Raw genomic sequence first — 24,929 nt, forward strand, 5'->3', positions numbered from 1 at the left:
AGGTCAGGGAGAGACAGCCAGGAAACGGAAAGCAGACTTGAACAAAGGAAAAGACTAGAAGTAAAGGCGGGCGGTACAGAAGAGACCGGGAAGGAGAAACAACAGGTGAATCAGCTGCCGGGTGTCCGATGTTTCCTCAACTTCCTCTTTTCGCCGGGATCTTCTCGGTGCAGGAACCCCGCTGTGGCGGATGCGCCCCAAGGTACCTTACCTTTAGTAGGTACCTCAGTTTCCTACCTACCGGGCGATGGAATGGAGGTACCTCACCTCAAGACGGTGCTCCCGTGATGTTTGGCGGCATTGGCGCAACTGCTTGCCGGGGGGGGGGGGGGGACCCCGCAGCAATTAACCTTAAGGCAACGAGACGTTGCTTCCAAGGCGGACAGATACGAATATTCGGGAATATCTCAACCCAATGCAAGGCATCTTGAAGACAATGGAACAGAATACGTTAGGTACTTACCTTAGGTAGGTAAGATAAGGTACATCCCAAAGAAAATGAGGGACTCGGTATTACTCATCCCAATGCCGGAAACCTCAAGCAAAGTAAGTGTTCTCAAAACCGAAAAGAGGTACAGCAATTGGAGTACAATACGTGTCAACAATCCTCATTGTATCCGCGCCCGAGGTGTCTGCTCTAGGTCAATTGACAACTCTGCCGATGGGACAATTTTGAAGTCGCCGGTTCACGCGGGGCAATGACCGACCGCCCGGATGGAGTGTTGCAGCGAAGGAAACGTGACCATGGAGCTTGAATGTAACTTTGATGCAGAGGGACGAACCTGGAAAGCTCAAGGTAGGTATTCCAAGTTCCCATCGATACAGTCCCTTGTTTGTGCGGAATCGGCAACATTCAACAAAGAGACATGAAACCGAACGCTCGGGTGTTCTGCGTTTTGTGGCTTCCAGACTTTGTACGGAGTACGGAGGACGGATACCTACAGTACATCCAAGTGCATGTCGACCAGGTCCTCCCCCGGCCCGTTCTTCACCTTGACCAGAAGCAGCCTAGTGCCGTATCTGCGCTTCGGTGAGAGCTCTGGTGGGGTCCCCTAACCTTCGGTGAGTCCTTCACCTCGAAAAATTCATCCCGCCTGCGCGTGTCTAAGTCACTCAGCCTTCTTCCTGCTTTGACCTATAATCCGCCTCGACTTGTTTTTTTTTTCCCCCACGGCCTCCTTCTCACATTGCCACAGCTGGTTACTCCAACAGAGATTCTCCTGCTCAATTGATGCAGCAATCATGTTTGAGAACCTCTGCACCCTCCCCCTCTCCGCTGAGGTCTTCACCCAGGTCCTCCATCCTACCGAGCCGCTACTGACCGTTGGCTTGTCTACCGGCCATGTTGAAACCTTCCGCCTCCCTTCCTCGGGCGACAACGAATCTGAAGCATCCGATGACCCAGATACGAGTATAACATCGACCGGTCGGGGGGCCATCGATAGCGTCTGGCGTACAAGGCGTCACAAGGGAAGCTGCAGAGCCCTGGCCTACAGCCACGATGGTTCTGGTAAGTAGCTATGCTCCTAATGCGCTGCAGACATCACTGGACTCACCTCCCGAAACCGTGGCTGACTTCTGTTTTTTTTTTTTTGGAATCGCTAGCCCTCTACTCCGCCGGTACCGATGGCTTGATCAAGCATTTCTCCCCCACGACTGGCAAGGTCATCTCCAAAGTCATCATTCCCTCCTCGAACAAGCAGATCGACGCTCCGACTCTCATGCACGTCCTGAGCCCTCAAAGCCTCCTTCTCGGCTGCGACTCCGGAGCAATGCACATCTTTGATCTGCGAGACGGCGTCCCCTCGGCTAAGCCTGCGCAGACACACTTTCCTCACTCCGACTACGTCTCTGCTATCGTCCCGCTGCCTCCATCCGCCGAGAGCACCTCTGGCTTCTCCAAGCAATGGGTGTCTATCGGCGGCACGACGCTCGCTGTGACAGATGTGCGCAGGGGTGTTCTTGTCCGCTCCGACGACCAAGAAGACGAGCTTCTATCTGCTGCCTACGTCCCCGGTCTCGGCCCCAAGAATAATAGAAACAACGGTATTGTCGCCGTCGGCTCCGGTTCCGGAGTAGTCACGGTCTGGGACAAGGGTGCATGGGATGATCAACAAGAGCGCATCATTGTTGACGGCGGAAAGAGCGGCGGCGAGAGTCTGGACGCACTGGCATTGGTTCCTGAAGAGCTCGGGCTGGGGAAGAAGCTCGTCGTCGGCCTCGGTGACGGAAGCCTCCGGGTGGTTGACTTGGTCACCAGAGAAGTCGACAAGTCCCTGAATCTCCGACACGATGACGTTGAAGGTGTCATCTCCGTTGCATTCGACTCTCAAAACCGCCTGATAACAGCCGGCGGTAAGACGGTGAAGGTGTGGGAGGAGCTGTCGGAGCTTCAGGGTGAGGCCGAAGGCAGTGACGAGGATAGCGAGAGCGGCGGCGATGACGATGACGATACCACTGGTAAGCGTCGAGCAGACAGTGACAGCGACGATGATAGCGACAGTGACGACGACTCAAAGCCGCGAAACAAGCGCCAGAACACGGGAGCCGATAAGCTTGGTCCCATGGGTGCACACGGCATTCTAGGCTTTGACGGTTTGGACTAGTTTGATATCTTCCATCTATTTAATGATACCCTCCAGTGCCAACTGTAGTAAAGGATGAGCCGCTAATGGAACACATTCAATTTCGTTGCCTCTTGACGAAGCCGTGACTTCCCCGAGAGGCATAGATCTCTCTGGACACCCAACCACCGAGAGTAGAAAAGGACCGAGCATCTCCTTGCGGCAGTGACGACTCAAACCGCAATGGCTGGAGGGCTTGGAGACGTTTGACGAGATAGTTCCGTCCTCCCTCCGGCCTATCTGTCGATTGCCGACCTTCAACGCCGGGCCCGGGACTTTGAGTGACCTCCGCAGCGGTCGGACCCCGCTCCCCGCCGATGACAAACAACTGACAGAATAAACGGCAAGCTTTCTGCATAAATGCGCTTAGGTCTTCCTTCCCAACCTTCACCAGGAATCATTTCTCTAAACACAGGCACTGATTAAGTAGCCGCCGTATGCCATGGACGCTATTAATCCCTTCGTCTTCGGCATGACCACCCCCAAGGTCTTGTTCGGACTGGGCACTGTCAATGAATTACTCAGCGAACTCAAGTCCCGCAAACTTTCAAAACCTCTCATCATCTGCTCCCCGTCTCGGACTTCTCTGGCCAAAACGATTCAGGATAACTTGAGAGAAGGGGGATTCTCAGACTCTGATATCCTCGACACTGCCATTGTCCATAACCCGAGCGATATCATCGGTCCCGCGGTTGACCGAGCACAGGGCCGCGATGTTCTCGTATCAGTCGGAGGCGGCAGTGCCGTCGGTCTAGGGAAGGCAATCGCTCTTCGCACCAACATGCCCCAAGTGGCTATTCCGACAACCTACTCAGGCTCCGAGATGACACCCATCATTGGAGAGACAAAAGATGGCAAGAAGACGTCAACAACGGACCCCAAGATCTTACCCAAGGTAGTCATCTACGACGTCAGCCTGACCATGGATCTGCCGGTCAAAGTCAGCGGTCCGAGTGGTCTCAACGCCATGGCACACTCCTGTAGGCCACTTGTACCAAGTGTCAACCTCAAGCTGGAACTGACGTATGATCCAGTGGAAGCATTGTACTCCCGCCAAGCTAGCCCGCTGACGGACCATTTTGCTCTAGAGTCCATCAGGGCACTGTCGAGCGCCCTACCCGTACTCGTGTCAGACCCTTTCTCGGTTGAGGCACGCACCTCGGCTCTGTACGGCGCATTCTTGGCTGGCTTGTTGGCAGCAGCAACCGGTATTGCCCTGCAGCATAAGCTGGCTCACGCGGCCGGCGGCACTCTGAACCTCCCTCATGCGGAGACACACTCCATCTTCCTGCCCCATAGTATGGCGTTCAACGCTCACGCCTTTCCCGAGGCCACTATAACCAAGCTCTCCTCCGCCCTTGCGCAGAGTACTGAGAACTCCACTGCAGGTATAGTAGCCGGTCTGAATCAGTTACTTCGAATATTGAATATACCCACGGGCCTCAAGGAGATTGGTATGCAGGAGAAAGACATTGATCGTGTTGCTGACGTTGCATCCGATGAGCCATACTGGAACCCCCGTCCTCTGGAGAAAGCTGCGATACGTGAAATCATCCGTAGAGCGTGGGCAGGGGAGCAGGCAAAGACTGATCTTTGAATCGGGTTAGATTGGATTCCTTCTATTTGTCTTCCTTTTGCTTCTGATATTTATATCGCCTACGCGCCGGGTCTTGAGTAGTCCAATGTTCTCACTCGTTTCCACGTCTCCCGCACCACTCTCTCCTGTGCCTGTCGTGCCGTCTCGGTCTCGGTCGATCCTGCGGGGCTGTGTAATGTCAGCAATGTCTAGTATCGTCCGAGGGCTCGACGAACCGAATGGCGAGGTACAGTCTGCCTCCGAGCTTCGCTTCCGGAACAACGCTCGTGTCTTCGGGAGGGTTGGCTATTGTCACGAGACCACCGGCCTCTTCGAGAATCGCAAAGCCCGCAGCAACGTCCCTAAAGCAGTGACATCAGTTTCCATGACTTGTGGAGTCTGTGATAGTCGGGTTAGCTCACCATTCCCAGCATCCGCCCTCCCACCAAATGTCGAATGATCCCATTGCTGTGTATGCCAGATCCAGGGTAGCACTATATCGTCAGCAAGCGCGCCCACCTAGGGCACTTCACGCAACAGACTTGATCGAACTCACCTTCCCAAGCTCCTCATGCCATGCACCATACCACCCTTACCACCTCGTCCCTTGCGCTCAGCAGCCATATTCATAAAGCTCTCGACCTTGCGGTGCATGTTGCCATCTGGGGTGTCTCGACGGTCCTTACCCCACTCACAGGAGAAGACGCAGCCGCTGGGCGCGTTGGCGGGCAGCGGGTTCAGAACAAGCGGCAGCCTCTGTGTCTCGTTCATCCATGCACCATGGCCCTTGAGCGACGAGAAAGTTTGGTTCAAGAAGGGGGCGTTGATGACGCCAATGACGGGCTTCCCCTTGATGGCGAAACCGATGGAGACGCAGAACATTGGGAATAGATGGGTGAAGTTAACGGTGCCATCGAGGGGATCGACGATCCACGTCGGCCGTTCGTCGACGAGGTAATCACGCGATGCGCCGGCCGAATATGTCTCTTCGCCGAGAAAGCTGCACCCTGATCAGTACCGGACTGTTCGAGACATTGCAAAGTCGAAGCTCAAGGGTGAGTCAACTCACTTGTGGGTGGGATACTTCTTTGCGACGGACGAGTGGATGAAAGCTTCGACTTCTAACAGTGGGCAACCGTGCTGTCAGCAAGAGGCAAGTTGCCTCAACGAGCATTGGGCCATGGGCAAATGCAGAGTCAACGTAAACGGACCTGTGTCTGTCTTGGTCACCAAATCGACCGAGTTATCCTTTTCCGTGAATGCCTGCGTCTCTCCTCCGGATCCCCATCTTGACCTGGCTGCCGTCATGAGCATCTCTCCCGCCTCTTTGCCCAATTGGACGGCAAAGTCGTAGATTTCGCGGAGCTCGGCGTCGCTGATGTCGGCCATTTTGACGGTTTCTAGGATTTGTGCGATCTATGACTGGAAGGATTGGTTGAATAAGCTGTACGGGAAAGCTTCCTTACGAAGCAAGCATGTCAAACAACGAAAGAGTCAGAAAGAAGAAGAGTTGTGTGAAACTGCGAGAGAGAGAGAGAGCACGAGGCAACGAGACAAGCTGTCCGCAGTCGGCACCGGGTTCACCTAAGGTAAGGAAGGTAGCTGGCGTTATCAGAGCACCTGCTAAGCTGCAAATCGCCCCAGTGGTGACTCGACAGCTGGGCCGCCGCCAACCGAAGAGTGAGCCAGTGCGGAAGCACTGCGGATGACAACCGGTGCTCTATCAGCGGGGCATCCCCGCATAGGACCCCGCCTAAAGAGTTCAAAATTGGTCCCCTTGGCCGCTATCCGGACGGAAATGGTACTTGAGGCCCATTACTAAAGCGGGTGGTAGATTTCCGAGAAAGGAGGGGCACACTCGAGTACGGATACCCACCGTGTCCTGTCTACAACATTGATGACCCAAGGGTTTCAAGATGAGTGAAGACGGAGTGAAACACAGAGATGGATGACCTGAGTCTTGTATGAAATAATGCGGTCATTGCCTTGCAGTCGCGTAAATGTCGGTGAAGCTCTCATGTAGGCGCATCCTAAGAAGTCAACGAATTGTGAAGTCAGAGACTCAGTCTACCTCAGATCTAGGCGCGAGATTCATTCAATTTAGCTGACCTCTGATTAAGAGAGAAGAAAACAACACCATTCATCAAGCTCACATCAAGACGAAGACGAGCACATGACAGGACCCATTCGCCAGACACTCTGTATCAATACTGCGTGACAACTCTCTTGCAGTCTAAGGATTCAAATTTCAAGTGATTATGACCACATCATAAGTAGGTTCACACACCACCCCTCGGCGAGTATTAGATCTCGGTAGCTTTTGAGGAAGATAGTTTGCAACATATCACGTACACGGATTCAAAACAGCAGAAGGCAATATCGATCTGAAGACATCGATAAGGTTATTGGTTTCATCAAAGGAAAAGAACCAGTAGTGTAAATACTATACAATCGCTATGCAAAATGTTCATTCTTCGTGCCGTCTTGTCCCCTCATAGTGACGCCGTGACCTGTGCTGATGGCTCTTCTACTCTCAGCTTCATGTCTCTCACGAGCTTAGACCAAGCGACAGCTCCCCTCTTTGCCAACTCCTCGGGCACACCGTGGTCTTCCTCTGACATCCTCCTGTTGAACAACTCAAAGCTAACCCAGCCCTCGAAACCGAGACCCTGGAAGATGGCGGCGCAGAGTTCCCGGACAGGAAGATACGCGCCTCTTGAATACTCGCCATAGAACAGGCGGCAGTTTCTTGACCAAGACATGCGGTGCGGCTGTTCGGCATTGTAGTAGGGGTGCGTTTCGCAGATAGGCTCAGCGAGGCGCTCAGCGTCGACGACCTGGACGTAAATAATCTTGGAGACATCGACAGTCGTGAGCAACCGCTGAATAGAGTCCTTGACAGCTTGCTCGGCATCGACCACCTTTCCGGAAGCTGCGGTGGGGTCCGCAAAGATGCGGCCAGCAATGTTGAATGTATCGAGGCACATGCCAAAGTTGGGCCGGTCGACCCGTTGAATCACCTCCCAGCACGTCTCCCATACATCCACTCTCGTTCCCCAGGAGAGAGACTCATATGAGAACTGGATAGGGGGGTTGGACGCAGCACCAATGTCTGCCACTTCAGCCAGGTCGGCAATGTGAAGTTCAAGATCCTCAGAAACCTGCTCTGCGGGCAAGACGTTGCTGGGAATCTGGATCAAGTCTGTGCCGAGGACATGGGCAAGCTGGATCCAAACACGCAACTCCTCGATGCGGCGGGCGTGCTGCTCCCGGTCAATGAGCCCCTCGAAGTGTTGAAAGGGCTGAAGGCAGATGATCTCGATGTTGCGGACATCGCACATTCTCTTGACAATTCCAGCAGCAGCGAGCTGGTTGTCGATCAAGGCAGCACCGCCGGGCAACTGCTCGGCAACGTCCATGAGATCCTCGTGCCAAAGCTCAATGCCCTGGTACCCATACTTGGCGGCCATGTCCATCTTGTGCTCAAAGCTGTGGCCAGCCCAGCATCGGCCGAGCGACATTGTGCTGATTCCTAACCGGGAAGGCATTGTGATTGTGTGTGAGATGTGAGGTTGTTGACGATAGAATAGCAAGGGTATCTAGTGCGAATGAATGCGAATACAACACACAAACAATTCAACAACGAGGTGTTATGTGTCGTTCTGGTATTTGGGAGTAGTAAGAAGGACTTAGAAGAAGGATGGAGGGAGGACTTGGGCCTAAAGAGGTGGACGTCCACTGGTATACATTTGCCCTCGGCAGCAGGGGATCAGGAAGATTATTTGCAGCTCTCGATTCCCGTATCTAAGCAGAATGGCAATGGCAGACCCATACGGCAACTCTCTCGCAGAGAACGGTAGGTAGCTTTACCCAATGATCTTGTCTGCTGCCATGCTGTATCCGGGTCACACCGGACGCCCGAGGGGCGATGGAGGGAGGAGGAGGAGGAGGAGGAGGAAAGTCATTCACCCGCCAACTACCCCATCTTATCGGCGTCAGATGTTTGCAAGCATACCGATCTGGGGATTTCTGGGGCGCCCGAAGGTAGCCGGACCAGTCTGAATGACGCGCTGCCGCACGTCTCTCACACCCCAAGCCTGTGGTAGCGGCATGTACGATGCCCATCACTGAGTGTGGTGGTTGATGGGAGGCGTACCAAGCTAGACTGACGGCTGGTGACGTTGAACTTGTCAGGCGCTGCCGGTTGTCAGGAAGAACACTTCTCCAGGCCACAGGATAAACGTTCTCCAGAATGGCTACTCGGATGAGTGGGAGCACCAAGCGAACGGGGGGGGGGCGGGTGTCTTTTGTGTCGTATGCCCACCATTCTGAGGCCCAGACTGCCCGGCACTTCTCACTGGCTGTTGGCTGGAGAGTTCTTTGCCGGAAGTCCCCCTCTGAAATCGCAGCGAGATGCCGATGGGAAAAGCCCTGATGCGGATTCCACGCGATCTCGAGAAGCCCGTCCCAGTGCCCCGGACTTTTCCCCGTATTCCGCAAGAATGATTAATTCGATACAGCTATCATTGGACCGATGAAGCTCCATTTGGAGACAAGAAGAAGGGAATAAGAGCGAGGCACAAAAAGTGGCTTCCATTAGACCCCATTTCCCCCCCATTTTCTGCGGTTGACAATTCCCACCGTATTTTAGACTAAAAAGAGCCCTGGTTTTCTCCATTTGTTGCATCTTGCCATAACGCCATTCCTATCATTCTTCAGTCAGTTGCACAGAAGAGCCTTGCAGATATCATTCGAAACTTTCAAGCAAGAGAGAAAGAGAGACAGACAATCCTTGATCTCATCTCAGCATCACTCACTTTCTTAAACTCAACCAACTCACATCAAGCAACAATGGCCAGTGCTGCTCCCATCGACCAGGTGGAAGACACTATTGCGGTCAAGATTGAGCAGCTTGACCGCCACGGTTACCTGTTTGGCCAAAAAATCACACATTCCTTGTCACCACTCCTGCACACCACCATTTACGAGGGCATTGGCCTGAAATGGGAGCAAATGAGACTGGACTCGGCAGACTTGTCGCTGTTTCTGGAACTCATCAAGCACCCCAAATTTTACGGCAGCTCAGTAACCATGCCCAACAAGGTTGCCATCATCCCTCACCTCGACGAGCTGACGGATGAGTGCCGCGATGTTGGCGCCTGCAACACACTCTTCATCAGAGAACGCGACGGCAAGCGGATATACTGCGGCACCAACACGGACGTAATCGGCGTCCGTGAGTCTTTTGTTCAGAACGTCACCGACCCTGATACCGTCTACCACAACAAGCCGGCTCTTGTCATCGGAGGCGGCGGTGCGGCCAGAAGTGCCGTCTACGCTCTGCGCAAGTGGATGAAGGCCACCGATATCTACCTCGTCAACCGTGACAAGAGCGAAGTCGACGCAGTCATCGAAGAGTGCTCCGCGCGGGGATATGGAGACAATCTGTATCACGTCTCCACCGTCGAGGAGGCGAGAGACCTCGACGCCCCCGGCGCTATTGTGGCGTGCGTACCCAACTTCACTCCCAAGACAGCAGAGGAGATTGTGGCGCGTGAGATTATCGTCGAGTTCCTGAACAAGGATCGCAAGGGCGCTATCCTCGAGATGTGCTATAACCCCACGCCCTACACAGAAATCGGTGCTCTCGCAGAGGATGCCGGCTGGCAAGTGATCCTGGGCACTGAAGCCATGATCTACCAAGGTCTTGAACAGGTCAGTCAGCACAAAATCTGAACCCCATCTAACATACACATTTCTAACATCTTGATAGGACCGGTACTGGACTGGCAAGGAGGTTGACGAACTTACCGTTCAAAAGGTAAAGGATGTGATTGCGGCAAAGCTGTCACAACACTCAAAATTGTAAAATAATAATGACCACCATAGACACCTTGCATAGCTAGATCCTCAGCGACTGTTTTAACAGAAAACGATGACTTTGATGAAGCTTCATAAAGTCTGGATAGATGCATGATGCTACTCCTATCTTAACTGAGTGAATGGTGCCTTGCATCTGAATCACACACCGCGTTGACCTCATGCACAAGTTTGACGGTATCTCCTGGCCGTTTTGCGCACAACTCTTTCACAATTTCTTAGTCAACTTGAGCTGAACATGTGCACCGTGTTTAGGAAGACACGTAGGCTAGGTGTTTGGACGGTCTTTGTCCTTTCAATGCAAATTGGTAAAACATACACCAAACAGGGACTGGTAACCTGCGGATAAAGACTCTCCCATAAGCTGGTACACACCAAGAAGATCCTTGCAATTCTCCACATTACTTCTGTCAGCGTGATCTATCTAACCTGAGCGGCGGATCAGCATAGCTGCGAGCCCAGAGCCCCAGATAGTATCGTCCACGAGCAACGATTTCGACGCTGGAGAATGATGGCCACCAAACTCATCTAGGTCTAGTGATTGTCCAGTTCGAAGATGTGTTATCTTGTGTCCACATTCAAGGTGCAGTGAACCCTGAGGCAGGTGAAATGAATTCGACCTAAAATAATAGAGAGGTACGGATATTTGTATCCAAATATTCCCATTTGCTGCCCCTGCATTGATTTTGTTCCTTTACATGCTTGATCCACTGAAGGGATAGTAGGGTTACACAACGAGATGGAGTGTTTGCTTCAATCCTCGTCTGATTGGATTAAAGTCGATTCTTTGTATGAGGTGCATAGAAACAACGTACTGAGTAGGTAGTTGTGTTTTAGACAACGGACAGCCGTCCTCAGTGCAAAATGCTTCGATGTCATTTCACAGAATGAACAGCAGTCTTCGCCCAATGCAATTGTTCCTATTCCTCGCAATGATTTTCCAATCTAAGCAGAGAATCTGCCAGGTTTCGAGTCCAGGAAGATTGATTGTGCATGGTCCCGGACGAAGACAATGTGACATATCGTAGGCCCCGGGACGAAAACATTACGGGTGGCCCTGAGTTGCTCCAGGAAATACGTTTCCACCTCTGCCCGAGATCACGGTGACCAGACAAGTTTTGTCCCCAGAGAATGGACCAAGGGCAACTCGTAACCTTTTGGTCTGTAACTGTACCGTGCATATACATTGCGAGTTTCAGTAACATTTACCCGGCGTGCGCTCTTATTTTCGTGAGCCGCAGAATACCCCTGCACTGACGGTCTTCTCGTACCACAATTGAGCTTTAGAAGGCCCAGATGGGATCATTCCCTCCACGCTGTGCTTACGAAACATGATCAGGTCTTGCGAAGTACATGTACAAAACGCCTCGCGTATTGCAAGGCCCATCATTGGTCTGTAACTGTAGAAGTATTTGAAGTCGTCTTTTTCCAGCTGTGGTTTGCTTTTGGTTCTTCGACCTTAACTAACTCCTCTCTCGCGCCGAATAGAACAAGAAGATACAGATACACAACCACCAAGACGGGTGGCCAAACGACTAGCCGTCACCATCGAAACTATCCGTCCTGCCACGACAGCTAAGAGCGGGACTTTGCTTACTTTGCTTAATATTGCACCTCGTGCAGGACCTCGGCTTGGCATCGGTATCACCCCTGGTTCGCCTACATTCCTCCCGTCCTTATTAACCCTCGACACCCTCGCTCGCTCTACCCCCGCTCGTGCGTAGACTTGGGACTTGTACTTGTGTCTCGGGTGTGACTCGCTGATTCGCTTTATGGGTCACTTGGGGAATCGGCTCGGGATGGAAGCTTGTGAATTCCTAGAGACTGGAATCTTGGAATATCCACCTAGCTGCTCTAACCATTCAAACGTCCTTCATATCATATTAGTAAACCGTGAACCCATTCATTAAACGCTGCCCTTCCTCTCTACCTGGTTGATTTCCGCATCATCAGACTTCTCTCCGGATCCATCGTCGGAGTATTGTCTGAAACCCTGCTCCTCCGCCAATTCGGCCATAATGGTCTTGTTTGCCCTCCAGACAGGCTTAATGGTGAAGAGACGATCCATGGTCTCCAAAGGAATGGACTTAGTCTCAGGCATCAGGAAGAAGATAAAGATGGCGGAGCAAATCATGAGCGAGGCGAAGAAGAAGTAGACTCCATAGCCCCACGCATTAAACATTTGCGGGGTGAAGCGAGAGATGATGAAGTTCCAGAACCAGTTGTTGGCGGCTGCGCTAGCTTGACCAAGGGACCTGAGAGTACATGTTAGTGATATGGCCACGGATGACATGATGTAGACTTCGGCATACCTAGTGTTCTGGTCGAACATCTCAGAGTTGATGACCCAAGGGGTACCGTTCCACGAGGGCGTGTAGAACACTGTCCAGAGGTAGAAGAAAACCATGGCGGAGATACCGCCGCTGGAAAGGCCGCCACCGTTTCCGGATGCCGGGTTGAGAGCGAGGTAACCACCAATGTACCACATGCACAAAGAGCCGCCAATGGCACCAATCATCAGCAGGTTGCGACGACCGAGGTGGTCAATGAGCCACAGAAGCCACACGAAGGTCACAATCGTCTTGACGACACCGAAAATGCCAGTTGTGAGGAAGCTGGTGTTGGTACCGGTGATGCCAATGCTCTTGAAGACCGTGGGGCTGTAGTAGTTGATGGCGTTGATGCTGTTGAGGACTATGTTAGTGACTCGGCTACGTGTTGTTGAACATGGAGGATTGCTCGCTTACCCAGAGCCGTTTTGCCACAAGAAAAGCATGCCGCCAAGGAAGAAGCGCCACTGGACCTTGCTCTGCTTGAGAGAAGCGAACGGCTTCCAGAAACCGGCGCCAACTTCCTGGCGGTAGCGCTCGAGGTCGGCATCAATGTATTGAACCTCTTCAATGATGTACTTGTCTTCAGGGGACAGGTTTCTGTGAAAAAGCGGTTGTTAGACTGAGGGTCATAAGCGAAATAATGGATTGTGGGGCACATACCGCATCCAGCAAAGAGCCTTCATCGCCTCCTCTCTCTTGTACTTGGAGAACAGCCAACGGGGGGACTCGGGGATGAAGAGAGCTCCAATGAGCAAGAGGCCGGCAGGAATCAGCTGGACGGCGAAAGGAATGAGCCACTGGCTGTGACTGGGAGCCATGGTAGAGTCGACGCCGTAGTTGATCCAGAAGCCGACGAGGCCACCGATTTGCCATCCGAGTTCGTAGATACCGACGAGACGTCCACGCACGGCGGGAGGAGAGAGCTCCGAAATGTAAATGGGAGTCATGTTGGAGCAGCCTCCCACACCGATACCCGCAAGTACTCTGCCGGCGAGGATGAGACCGAGGCCGCGCGCGCGGTTGGCGCCGAGCATCATACCGGCACCGAGGAGGAAAATCGTAGTGAACAGCATCAGACTCTTCTTGCGGCCAAGGAAGTAACTGCTGACGTAGGCGAACAGACTTCCGAAGAAGGCACCAGCCTGGTAGACAGAAACGATGTTGGACTTGAGCAGAGCCAGACCGTCCTTGCTGTAGGAGGCAAACTGGAACTCCTCCATGAAGGAGGGCAGGGCGAGAGTGGTTCCGATGAAGGCAGAGTCATAACCGATGGTGCAACTGGCGAAGGACGCGATGATTGCACAAAAGTAGACGCGCCAGTTGTAAACCGCCTTGGGCGTCGGGCGGTCCTCTACGAGAGTGAGGAGAGCCATGGTGATAATTTGTTTGGAGGTGTCTGGCGGTTGCTGATGTTCGAGGCGAAGTTGAGACCGTCTGAACTCCAAGTCTTCGAGGTTGGGGTTGAAGAGTCAAGAGTCTTAAGGAGAGACGGAAAAAAAATCAGATTACGACGGTCCAGGGTTGCCTTTGTTATATGGATGCGTCAGGGCTCTCTGGCTCTCCAACAACTTGGTAAAGACTGACTGACAGGTGGCGCACGTATCGGTTCGTCTGGGGTAAAGTCTGGGGGTCTGGAGCAGCGGAGTTTGGGTCATCCCACGGGGAGGGAATCGAGCGGCTGGACCGTGGACGAATGGGATCTGGGGTACGCTACACGAACAAACTCGCTCATGCGTATGGAGATTCCGGAATGTTGACTCTGGGGTGAACGCTTCTCCCTCCAACTAGATGGTTGTTGGACTGGCGCGCCGTCTCCGAACCGGAGCAAAATCTGCAACCTATGACTGACTCGTTCTCCATAACGCGTGGAGCCCGGCAGACATGTTCTTCTCCGCACCAACTATCTGCTTCCGAACTAGATCCAATCTCATAGACCCCCAAATGCTGGAGAACCCCTGTCCAGACCGGGGCTGTGGGTTGAATGTTTATCCTGTCAGCGCTTCTCTATTGCCATTCGACTGTCTCGCATTGCACGTGGACGTCGTCCGACGTCCCAACTTGTGCCAATCCCAACGGAACGGAATGACAGCAATGCGGGTGAAGAAGCTGTTCCCCAGCTTTCTCTGCCTGTAACCTTACGCAGATATGGGGAAGATGCCTGGCCTACGGGGTGCATGCTGTGTCTGTCAAGTCGGCAGGGGCTCAAATCAGGTTGTTGGCGTGTGTGTGTGTGTGCGTGTGTGTGTCTGTGTAAGAGAGAGAGAAATACGCCAAGGTGGAGTTGAGAATATCCGGTCGAGATGCGCCAACCAAGCCACCGGGACGCTCTCCAAGGCCTGGCCACATGATTATCGGCCACGAGTCCACGACAATTCACCTCACTCGGACTGTACGATTAAGCTGTCCTGGAAGTTGCTAGCGGAGACAACTTCTCGACCCTGCCATCACCGCCCGGATGATAATTCTTTGCCGCCAAGGACTGTGACTGCTTGGTGTTGAGTTTGTCCCACCTGTGATGAAGCCAAGAACAAAAACAAAGGGGGGGGGGGGGGGGGGGCGCGGGGTTACCCAAGATACACGACTTGATTATGATGGCAATAGGGGCAAATAAATCTCTCTGCACGACTTTAATGTGTTGACAGGCCACGCGAATTCAGACCAAACCTCACATGCATCGTCTTAACCTTAAGTCTCCGCATTGAATAACCCCACGTGAATAGTTTCGTCGCCACAAAAATGGTTCTCGTTGGTATCTATAGACTTGGTACGTGCCATCAAACAATGAAAGTGGAGGCAAGCCGGGGCACAGTCTTAGGCTGTGCTTCATAATCACCTCCTGGCCACGGCCTCGACAGCCAAATCAGGGTACGGACAGCCTGGCCATTCCAAATTGCTCTGGTAAAACGTTGTGCTTCTGTCGGATGGTTGGATGCGGCACTTGGCGTCCAGTCCTGTTCCTGATGATTGTAATTCCGTGGTGGGCTGCTCTTCAATCTGCCGGGGTTAAGTTCTGAAAGTCCTCGTAACTTCGTAAGTACATGTAAGAAGCCAGACCTCTTAGTCTTGTCGGCGGTGCAGGAGGGTCAACAAATAAGAGAGATGAGCCAACTGGCATTTCTTCAAGGAAAGGGACGAAAAAGGCTAGACAGTCCGAATGCACAAATCACTGCCCTTGGCGAAGCCCGCCCTGGATGAACACTTCTTCGTCACACCGCAAGACTTGTTTGCTAGCACTGCAGTATTGATCCGTTAGAACAGGGAGAACAAGGAGATAATAGTGACGTGCAGATAGTATTTCCAGAGACTGGAATCAATGTTCATTTTCTACTAAAGGTCATAATACATTATACTTCGCTCACATTCCTCCATACTCTCCCCGAAGCATGTCAGTCAAGTCTGACCCTGGGGCAAAGCCGAGATTGGCCATAAACTGCGGGTCGGCTTCCATACTATCTGTGCAGTCGATAGAAGCAAGCTCGTCCATAATGGCGTCGTAATCCACGCCGTGAGCGCCCTGCCCCATCAGATAGGGTGCCTGAGCTGACGACAAATGTCCCATGAAGCCGGAAGGAAATGCATCCAGTTGGCTCCCTGGCGTAAATGGCATGGTTCTTGCCGTTGACGGACTGACGGATGATGCTGTTGGTAAAAATCCGTTGCTATTAGGATGATGATAAGAGTCCGCAGGCATCGAGAAGTGCGGAAAATGCGAGTCCCTGCGAGCGGATGATGGGTGATGCGAGAACTGATTCACAGCCGGCTCGGCCTGAGCTGGTGTTTGCTCGCTCGGATCCGCTTCCATAGAAGAAGAATCCACGTTCGTCGTCCGATCTTGCCAGACAGACATCAGATTACCCATCAGTGAGTTCCACCGCGTCTTATCATCGTCGCGGAGAGCTTTGACGCAACTTTTGGTATTTGCGATGCTCATATATGTGACCAGGAGGGGCGAGACGCCGGCTGCGCCAAAGTGGGAAATCGAACTCTCCAAAACTTCCATCAGACTCCAGATCAGAGACACTCGAGGGTCGGCCATCAAAGTCAAGGTCGCGCCGAGGAAGGTGGCCTGGATGAGGAAAGCCGATGGGAGTATGGGTATCGTCGACGCTCCAAACACTACTGAATTGCAAAATGAGAAACGAGGATCAAGCACTTGAACAAGGTTCGCGGCACCAATCTTTGGACCCGCCCCCCCAGACTCAACACTCTGGTTCAGTGTGCGGAAGAATTGGTAGAGCTGATTGAAGGAGCTCAAAGACTGTGCAGGCTGTACAGCAGCTTCAACGTCCTCCAATCCGAATCCAGCTCTGGGCGTCCATGGTGCCCATTCCTCTGATCCGTTCTCCTCTGTCGGCCTATCCTTCATGTCGTTCGTCCTCATGTGCGGCGTCTGACCAAGCCTTAAGGAAACGATGGTGTCCAGCATAAGACAGGTCATCAAGACCCGGTCCAAAGCCGTCGAGTATGCTTCTTGCGTCGAAGAAGCCGACAGGCCCGAGATCGATTCTCTTCCGCCGTTTCGTGATCGTCCATCTGCCAGGGCCATGGCGCCCCGGACGGCTAGACCGATCAATAGAGAAGCTGCTGCGGCGTTGTCCTGCCCCAGCTTCACCAAGGACAGCACTAGAAGTGCTTTCACATGGCCCAGTGCCATGTCAGTCTCTACTGGTATGAGACTACGGGCTGCTGCTGTTATCATACTGGGCCGGTCAGGTGGTTCTGAACCTCCTGGAGGCTGTGATGATGCCGCATCCTGGAATGCCCCGACGGCAAGAGCGCACCAGAGCTCAGCATGAGCAGCACTGTTATTTGAGTCTTCCGGGTCGATATCGAGACCGTCTGGAGGATACGAGGCCGCAGCGCTATCGAGAGTTTCTTTAGAGTTTAATATGGGAAGCCAACTGTGGGTGTACGAATAGTACACCTCTAATAATCGAGGAAAATTTCTTGGTAACTTGAACCTTCGCCGAGACCTAGAGCCATGCCGTTGCCTCGATACTGGTTCCTTTTGGGCGTCTGGTTTATGGTCAACGGCGTTAGGTTGCGGAGAGATGTCAGGACCATCCAACGGAGTCTCCCCGTTCCGTTTGTTGCGGCCATCACCTTCAGCATCCGATTCGTCTCCGGAAGTATCCTGGCGTGGGCTTATGCCGTCCTTGCCAGATAGGAGCCGGTCAATATCCTTATGGACGCGGCATCTCCTCCATCTTTTGTGAAGGCGATTGCCTGCCTCGCTGTCTTTGTCGAGGAGGAGAGATTGGCCGCCACCCCCCTCCTGCGTGAGTAGACCCGCCAGCTTCTCTTCTGTTCCAGGAACCTGGTCGAAGAGCCATACGAGGGCAAGCTCGAGAGTTCGGATCAAGCCGGTCTGGACGCCGCGCTTCTTCGGTGCGACATTGTATGTACATGGCCGCGACAAGGTAACACAGGAGAAGCATTGAGGTTGGACGCCATCACACTTCTCTCGGGCACTGTCCGCATAATTAGCAAAAGTTCGGTTCACACATGTAGTAAGCTGGCGATAGTGACACTGAGACCAGCACCAAAGCCGATATCGCAACCAATGCGCGGAATGTTATCGACATAGCATTGGCTACGCCGAAACGCTTGCAACGGAGAAGCACCCGGGCTTGTAGTTCCCTGGGCATCTAGTCGCTTGGAGGAAACGCTCGGCAAGAAGGCAATGAAGATGAGAGAAAGGGAGAATGGGAAACAATGGTGCTGGATTCTGCTTGCCTTCTGCATTGGTCGCATGCACGAGATACCCTCTGGCGCTTTGGGACAGAGGTCGAGGTGACACTGTTCTCGGCATCTTGAGCCTTTCTCTTGGATGGCATCCTTCAGTCGTAGCCGCAAGCGGCAGGGTAGCTCCAATGGCTCACGCCGCGGAGGACGGCATAGAGGGCGCGGCACGAGAAGCGGTGATGTCGACGAAGAAGCTGCGAGGGCAAACGAGCGCGCGCTGCGAGCGATGATTGAAGCGAAGTGAGCAGCGACTGGGGTTGTGATTTGCGAGTGGATGTTGCGTTGCGTTGCGGCGAGCGGGATGAGCAAGGTATGATGGCACACGGTTAAGCAGCAGAAGCAGCAACTCCAGCCAGCAGTACGGATAGTAGCAGCAGTAGTATCAGACTCAGCAGCGGCCGTAGCAAACAGCGAGCAATGATGAGATTGACGTCGTCTTTGCTTCTTCTCCAAGATTTCCCGCGCGCTGTGCTGGACAGAGAGTGGGGAAATCCTGGGGTAACCTCACAGGCCGACGCTCGCGGTGCCGCCCTCAAAGGTTGTTGCTAGATCTCGGACCTCATGGGACAAAGGTCAGGTTCGAGAGGCTGGTCAGCTGGCATTTCTGTGGCATTAATTGGTTGCGAGATGGTGAGTACGGACGACTCAGCATGCGGGGTGTTAAGGAGATACTTTGAGTCTGCAGATGCTATCCAGATCTAGGAGTCAAGACCAGGGGGTTGGCGATGGCAACTCTTCGACTCTAGCTGGTACTTGCCAACGCATCGTAGACACAAGGGGCATTGACGAGGATCTCGTAGGCTACATCCTACTCAGTTCCACGCTCATCTCAAGTTATCCCGCCGCAAACCTCAAACAGCCGAGTTTCCTCCCCTCAACTCACACAAGAACGATCCCCCCACGCTCACAAGTAACTCGCTAACGTCCAGCCCATGGCTAAACATTTATCAGAGTATCCCACCTTAGCGCCGAGCAAGGGAGAGGGGCACCAATTTAGCACCGAGGGTCGGAACTGGGGAACGGCTTTGAAGTTGCTCCCACATAGTGACCTAACAATTCTGCCGCGGTGTGTTCGTACTACGGAGGACTTGGGGCGCGACTCAACGTGGACTAACTGACTGACTTGACTCTTCTCCAGAGAGAGCTTGACCTTGTTGGACCACAGCTGAACGGCTTTGCACGAAACATAGCATAACGACAAAGATATTCGCGCGCCTCGCCTTTAGAGTCCCAACTCGACACCGGCGCGTGCGCATGCATCCTGGGCTTTTCCCTCCTCCTCCTCCTCCTCATCAACCTACCTGCGTCTGCACTGCTACAGCTAGGTAGGCTGAGGAGCCATGGCGACAGCCGGAGTGAAGCGGTCCTACGTGGCCACCGCCATGAGCGATGAGGAGGACCATCACCACCACCAACTCGAGAATCCCGCAAAGTTCATCCGCGTCGACGGTCGCAATGGCCACTCTGCGTCGCCTAGCCAGCCCCAGAGCCCGAGGACCAACAGCAGCAGCAGATATTCCATGGCTGCTTGTTCACGACCAGAGACGCCAATCACGAGACCAGCAACACCCTTGGCCCATCTTCCTGGCGAGGTTCCGCCATTCCCTGCCGATGCCTCCATTGTCCTTGCCGGCATCCGCGGCGCAGGAAAATCAACGCTCGCCATCATTGCCTCGACCGCCATGGAACGGAGGGCCGTCGACTGCGAAAAGGCCTTCCAACAAGTCACTGGCCTGACCAGTTTCGCGTACAAGAGGGCCCATGGCCCCGCTGAATGTCACCGCCGGCAGACAGATGTCCTTCGAGACCTCCTCGACCAGAACTCCAAGAGCACCTTGATTGTGTGCAGTTGGATGGAACGTGGGGTCCAGACACTCTTGAGGGAGTTTTGTCGTACACATCCCGTCGTTCACATCGTGCGAGACGTCAAGGCTATTCAAGAGCACCTAAAGATCGAGGATGAAGATAAGGCGAGAAACTTGCTGGCGGCCAGCAGCACCATTTTCCGGACATGCAGCAACCTTGAGTTCTTTAACGTCTCCGAGACGGCCGACCCATGGATCGAAACCGATGCCGCAAGAATTGAGGCTCAAGCTGGTGGTCAAAAGCCACCTGCTCCCTACCTGACTTTGAAGCGGGCCGAGAGGCATTTCTTAAAGTTCCTTAGTCTCATCATGCCCAAGGGCTCCATTCCCTTCATCGAGTCGGCTTTCCCGTTGGCTTCCATACCTACCGAGGACAGACGGTTCACTTACGCCATCTCGGTCTCTCTTTCAAGCCTGCTGAACAATGAACTCGCCATTCAAGAGCTCGAGACCGGAGCAGATGCTATTGAGATCGTCCTCGACGGAATCGCTGGTGCGCAGTCACTAGACTCCGAACGAGCCGCCGACATTGCCAGAATCATAGGGTCCATAAGGAGGAGCACCGTGATACCGTTAATGTACCACGTTGTTCTTCCAGATTCTTCAGAGTCAGTGTACACCGACTACATACTACACGGCCTGCGACTCTGCCCTGAATACCTCACTGTCGATCTCCGCCTCAACGACTTTCAACTATTGCACATCATCTCTATGAAGAGGCGCTCAAAGATAATTGGACATTTAACACCTGCGGCCGACTCCCCACCATGGTCAGACCCTTTCTGGATGTCACAGTATCATAGAGCACGGCGTCTAGGATGTGATCTGGTCCGGCTTGTCAAGCCAGTGACCTCCATTAAGGATAATTTTGATATCAGCCACCTCAAGGCTCTTGTTGAGGCTTCTACCGGCCACAAGATTCCCCTCATCGCTTACAACTCTGGACCTCGTGGGAGACACTCAGCGGCTATGAACCACGTCCTGACCAGTGTTGTGCCAGAGAAGCCCGTATCATCGACTTACAACCCTAATCAGCCATGCTTGACAGCAGCTCAAGCGACGCAGGCACTCTACAACTCGTTCCTGTTCGACCCTATGAAGATCTACGTCTTTGGTGCCCACGTCTCTTACAGTTTGTCACCAGCCATGCACAATGCCGCTCTGAAGGCTTGCGGCATTCCGCACCTCTACCGACCATTCTCGACGCCTTCCCTGAACGGGCTGCGAGAGCTCATTGAGGATCCTTACTTCGCGGGTGCCAGTGTTGGCTTGCCCTTCAAAGTCGAAATCATCACCCTCACACACTCTCTTAGCCGACACGCGCAGGCGATAGGTGCAGTCAACACACTTGTTCCTGTTCGTCGACTAAATCCCGACGGCACTATTCCAGAGGACGAGAAGCTCTTCAACTGCCGTAATCGCGCCGGTCCGGTCAGGGCTCTCTACGGAGAAAACACGGACTGGATCGGCATTCGGGCTTGCATTCGCAGAGGGCTCTCTCCCGCCAATGCTGTACGAACGTCGAGCTGCGGTCTCATCATCGGAGCTGGTGGCATGGCTCGCGCGGCTACCTACAGCATGCTGCAGCTAGGAGTCAAGAATATTGTGGTCTACAACCGGACAATTACTAATGCGGAAAAGATGGTTAATCACTTCGCGCGCCTGTTGAAACGGCACGACCTACCGCTCCTCAGCGCAACTTCGGACGTGGAAACGAAATTTCACATTATCCGAAATCTGGATGAGCCATGGCCCGAAGACTTCCGACTGCCGACAATGATTGTTTCTTGCATCCCGACGCATAGCATTGGCGATGTCCCTGCACCCAACTTCGAGGCGCCACAGGCATGGCTGGGAAGTCCAACTGGCGGTTGTCTGGTTGAGCTGGGCTACAAGACACTGGATACACCGATCTTGAACCAAGCGAGAAAAGTGTCGCACCGAGGTTGGGTTACTATGGACGGTCTTGATCTGTTGCCCGAGCAGGGTTTCGCTCAGTTTGAGTTGTTTACAGGCAGACGAGCACCACGTAGGTTGATGCGAGGAGAGGTTTTCCGTGCCTATCCCGACGGGCACGATCGCTCCGCACTTGCACAGCTGCAGCCGCGCTTGAATAATATTGTCGAGCAGGAGCCATGAGATTTCTTTCCTATGGGCATGGAGTAATGATAACAGGAGACTATGATGAGAGAGCAGTGCATTCTATACTGCTAGCCAAGATACCACAGCAACGTACACGACTAATAAAATGAGTAAAAATAATTGACCCCATGTCTCACATGCTCCTCCGACTCCCGCATCCTTCCTGATTGCGAGGTTTTCTACTCGCTTTACAGGCGTAGGCTTCATGTGCTCTATTGATCGATTTCTTTCTGACCTCAGCAAAGCAAGTGGATATGTGGGATGTTGTTACGGTCGTAGTAGCCGAGATTAGGGAAATCAGTCAATCAAGTACATTGCTCCGGGTCGGCACCACCTTCAGGTTCCATTCTTGAATTCACCCAGTTCCTCCGTTAAGGCCTCTCGATTCAGGAGTGTGACGACCATCTCCCGCTGTGGTCAACACCTTCTCGGGCACCTTTGGGTTCTCGATGTCACTACCGTCTCGCGTTCCCTCAATCTCGATTCCGTCTCCCCTGGTCAAGATTGTCTGCTCAACCAAGGTCTCCTTTGCAGGTACAACCCGGCTCAGTGTGGTATACAGGAATATCGAGACGACGAATCCAAAAAGCCAATCAAAGCTGTAGAGATTCTGAGCACCCTCGGAGATCTGGACAGCAGGGTAGCCACTGATTGCCAAAGCCATCCCGGGCAAGTTGGGGGCAACAGGCACAATGAAAGCAACAAATGCCCTCCAGTTACAGCCTGCGATGTATCTATAGCGACCATGAGGGTCGTATAAGTCTAGAAAGAAAACGGGGTGTTAGTATAAGGTGGTCAAGATAAGGAATCGTCACTGGACATACCGGGCAGATCGTATCGTTGTTTTTTAACGAGCCAGAAGTCAGCAGCCATGATACCACTCAGGGGAGCGAGGAAGACAGCGTATGCCCCCATGAAGTTCAAGAACGTAGCGGCGCTGGCAAGAATCTTCCACGGGACAATAACCCAGGCACCTATCACAGCAGCGACTATACTGCCCCTTCTAATGTTGATGTAGCGCGGGAACATGACAGTCAGATCGTTGGCTGCGCTGATGCTGTTTGCCGTGACGTTGGTGCCGATCGTTGCAATAAGCCAAGCCAGAGCCCCGAAGAAGGCAGCACAGCGTCCTCCTGAGCCATTTCCCAACCAAAGACTGACTATATCGAGCGGGTTCCAAAGGTAATCACCGTCTCCCTGGAAGACTTTCGTGGCCGAAGTGGTAATAATACCCATGGTTCCACACAAGGTGAAAACGATAGGGACAAATATGAGCTGGACGTTTTGAGCGTTCCTGGACTTGCTATAGCGCAAGAAGTCCGGAATATTGATTGCCATCGTGCTCCACTGTCCCGAGACCGACGACATGCAGCTCAGCCAAAGCCAGGCATACTTGGAAGTCCCTGGAGAGAACTCAGGTTGCAACCTGAAGATATCACCCCCGCCACCGGCCTGTTTGACAGCCCATCCCAAGGTCCCTAAAACCACAGCTGGAGTAGCAAGTAACTTGACGTAGAAGAGCGGTCGAAGTTTAGTGGGGTGAATGAGTAACAACGGCAGTTGAATGATCCAGAAGAGGAAGAATCTGTGTCACTTGTCAGTACTCTGATATACAACCATTGCCTTCATGAACAGACTCACGAGCACATTCCCATGGAGGTGATGCCCGCCGATTCAGGTAGGGCATTCGGAATCCGTCCGTAAGAGGGAGCCCACGCACTCAGCATGATCGTCACACATACACTCCCGTTGACGCACTATCATTGAAGACTGATGTTAGCATTGGAGTCAGTTGAAGTGATGCGTACGAGTCGATACCTGTACACCCAGCCAGAACATAGCAAGGATGGCTCTGCTGACAATGGCAAAGTATCTGTGATGAAAGTCAGCTTCTATTCCAAGCGCTAAGTATACTACATGACCACTCAAGTATATACTTCAACCAAAAGTACATACCTCAAGTAGAACCCAAAGCTACCCGTAGCAATGACACTGAAGGGGACATGTAGACGACTTCCTATGGCTCCATTGAGGACCATTGCTATTGCGATACACGTTGTTCCGACGAACATGATGGGAATCGCCTCTCGCCAGCTGAGTCCGACAGCAAGTATAGATCCGGCGGTCTGTAGAGTTGAGAGGTTCATAAGGTCGGTACTCCAGTACGCCAGGATAGTCCACAACGACCAAGTCCGCATTGGCACCGGCACGGGGTCCATGTCCGGGTTGGTTCGTACGCCTTCTGGCGCAATGGCGCTGGGGTGCTTGGGAAGCTCCCATGCCTCCATCGACGTAAATCGCCGCCTCGCTTCCTGCATATTTATGCCCTTCATCCTGTCGTTGAAGCTGTCCGAGTCCTCACGCAGACCAAAAATACCGTCGCCCTCGCACTCCTAGATTGAAGTCGTGGTCAAAAACGGCCTTCCGAGAAAATTGATGTGTGCCAACAACCTTGTGGGTGCACAATTGCAGCAGACCAAGCCACGCCGAGGAGGAGTGAGACATGGCCACACCTATATAGTCCGAAAGCATCCAGCTTTATGCAAAGCAACTCGTCTACGGATGTGACCTTTCGACCTCTATACGACCTACATTTGCGGGATTCGCTCCGGCCAGCTCCGCATCCTGCAGCCCAAAGAAAACAAGGCCATGTCGCCAATGATTACTTGGTCGGGGTTGACTGTTCAGCCATGCTCTCAAACGATTATCCTGGGCAAGCAAGTCGACCAAGTAAGCCTGATGGCCTGGTCTTTGGGGAAAGACA

The 24,929-nt window shown here is 53.1% G+C and overlaps 9 protein-coding genes across 9 annotated transcripts; 4 read left to right on the top strand and 5 right to left on the bottom strand.

Moving 5' to 3' along the window:
- Positions 1 to 1,242: 1,242 nt before the first annotated feature.
- CABS01_12783 (WD repeat domain-containing protein jip5) lies at positions 1,243 to 2,606 on the top strand (the record flags this gene model as incomplete). Its single annotated transcript, XM_060546135.1, has 2 exons — positions 1,243 to 1,510; positions 1,606 to 2,606. 2 exons carry the CDS (start codon positions 1,243 to 1,245, stop codon positions 2,604 to 2,606), a joined length of 1,269 nt encoding a protein of 422 aa, XP_060395524.1.
- Positions 2,607 to 3,066: 460 nt separating this feature from the next.
- Positions 3,067 to 4,221, top strand: CABS01_12784 (iron-containing alcohol dehydrogenase; the record flags this gene model as incomplete). The annotated part of the gene is made up of 1 exon (XM_060546136.1): positions 3,067 to 4,221. One exon carries the CDS (start codon positions 3,067 to 3,069, stop codon positions 4,219 to 4,221), a length of 1,155 nt encoding a protein of 384 aa, XP_060395525.1.
- A 59-nt stretch (positions 4,222 to 4,280) lies between these two features.
- Positions 4,281 to 5,589, bottom strand: CABS01_12785 (inositol monophosphatase; the record flags this gene model as incomplete). Its single annotated transcript, XM_060546137.1, has 6 exons — positions 4,281 to 4,389; positions 4,437 to 4,562; positions 4,623 to 4,694; positions 4,757 to 5,200; positions 5,270 to 5,321; positions 5,412 to 5,589. 6 exons carry the CDS (start codon positions 5,587 to 5,589, stop codon positions 4,281 to 4,283), a joined length of 981 nt encoding a protein of 326 aa, XP_060395526.1.
- Positions 5,590 to 6,692: 1,103 nt separating this feature from the next.
- Positions 6,693 to 7,748, bottom strand: CABS01_12786 (3-dehydroshikimate dehydratase; the record flags this gene model as incomplete). The annotated part of the gene is made up of 1 exon (XM_060546138.1): positions 6,693 to 7,748. The coding sequence occupies one exon, from the start codon at positions 7,746 to 7,748 to the stop codon at positions 6,693 to 6,695; it is 1,056 nt and encodes a 351-aa protein (XP_060395527.1).
- A 1,303-nt stretch (positions 7,749 to 9,051) lies between these two features.
- On the top strand, positions 9,052 to 10,069 carry CABS01_12787 (quinate dehydrogenase; the record flags this gene model as incomplete). Its single annotated transcript, XM_060546139.1, has 2 exons — positions 9,052 to 9,915; positions 9,974 to 10,069. 2 exons carry the CDS (start codon positions 9,052 to 9,054, stop codon positions 10,067 to 10,069), a joined length of 960 nt encoding a protein of 319 aa, XP_060395528.1.
- A 1,917-nt stretch (positions 10,070 to 11,986) lies between these two features.
- On the bottom strand, positions 11,987 to 13,786 carry CABS01_12788 (quinate permease; the record flags this gene model as incomplete). Its single annotated transcript, XM_060546140.1, has 4 exons — positions 11,987 to 12,335; positions 12,393 to 12,764; positions 12,828 to 13,010; positions 13,074 to 13,786. 4 exons carry the CDS (start codon positions 13,784 to 13,786, stop codon positions 11,987 to 11,989), a joined length of 1,617 nt encoding a protein of 538 aa, XP_060395529.1.
- A 1,982-nt stretch (positions 13,787 to 15,768) lies between these two features.
- CABS01_12789 (uncharacterized protein) lies at positions 15,769 to 18,250 on the bottom strand (the record flags this gene model as incomplete). The annotated part of the gene is made up of 2 exons (XM_060546141.1): positions 15,769 to 17,928; positions 18,128 to 18,250. The coding sequence occupies 2 exons, from the start codon at positions 18,248 to 18,250 to the stop codon at positions 15,769 to 15,771; spliced, it is 2,283 nt and encodes a 760-aa protein (XP_060395530.1).
- Positions 18,251 to 19,498: 1,248 nt separating this feature from the next.
- Positions 19,499 to 22,162, top strand: CABS01_12790 (shikimate dehydrogenase substrate binding domain-containing protein; the record flags this gene model as incomplete). Its single annotated transcript, XM_060546142.1, has 1 exon — positions 19,499 to 22,162. The coding sequence occupies one exon, from the start codon at positions 19,499 to 19,501 to the stop codon at positions 22,160 to 22,162; it is 2,664 nt and encodes an 887-aa protein (XP_060395531.1).
- Positions 22,163 to 22,520: 358 nt separating this feature from the next.
- On the bottom strand, positions 22,521 to 24,498 carry CABS01_12791 (NCS1 nucleoside transporter; the record flags this gene model as incomplete). The annotated part of the gene is made up of 5 exons (XM_060546143.1): positions 22,521 to 22,927; positions 22,990 to 23,750; positions 23,807 to 23,922; positions 23,984 to 24,038; positions 24,122 to 24,498. 5 exons carry the CDS (start codon positions 24,496 to 24,498, stop codon positions 22,521 to 22,523), a joined length of 1,716 nt encoding a protein of 571 aa, XP_060395532.1.
- Positions 24,499 to 24,929: the final 431 nt, after the last annotated feature.

This window comes from Colletotrichum abscissum (genome assembly GCF_030869225.1).
Source record: "Colletotrichum abscissum strain IMI 504890 chromosome Unknown Scaffold_40.1, whole genome shotgun sequence".
In the NCBI taxonomy this organism is placed as follows: domain Eukaryota; kingdom Fungi; phylum Ascomycota; class Sordariomycetes; order Glomerellales; family Glomerellaceae; genus Colletotrichum; species Colletotrichum abscissum.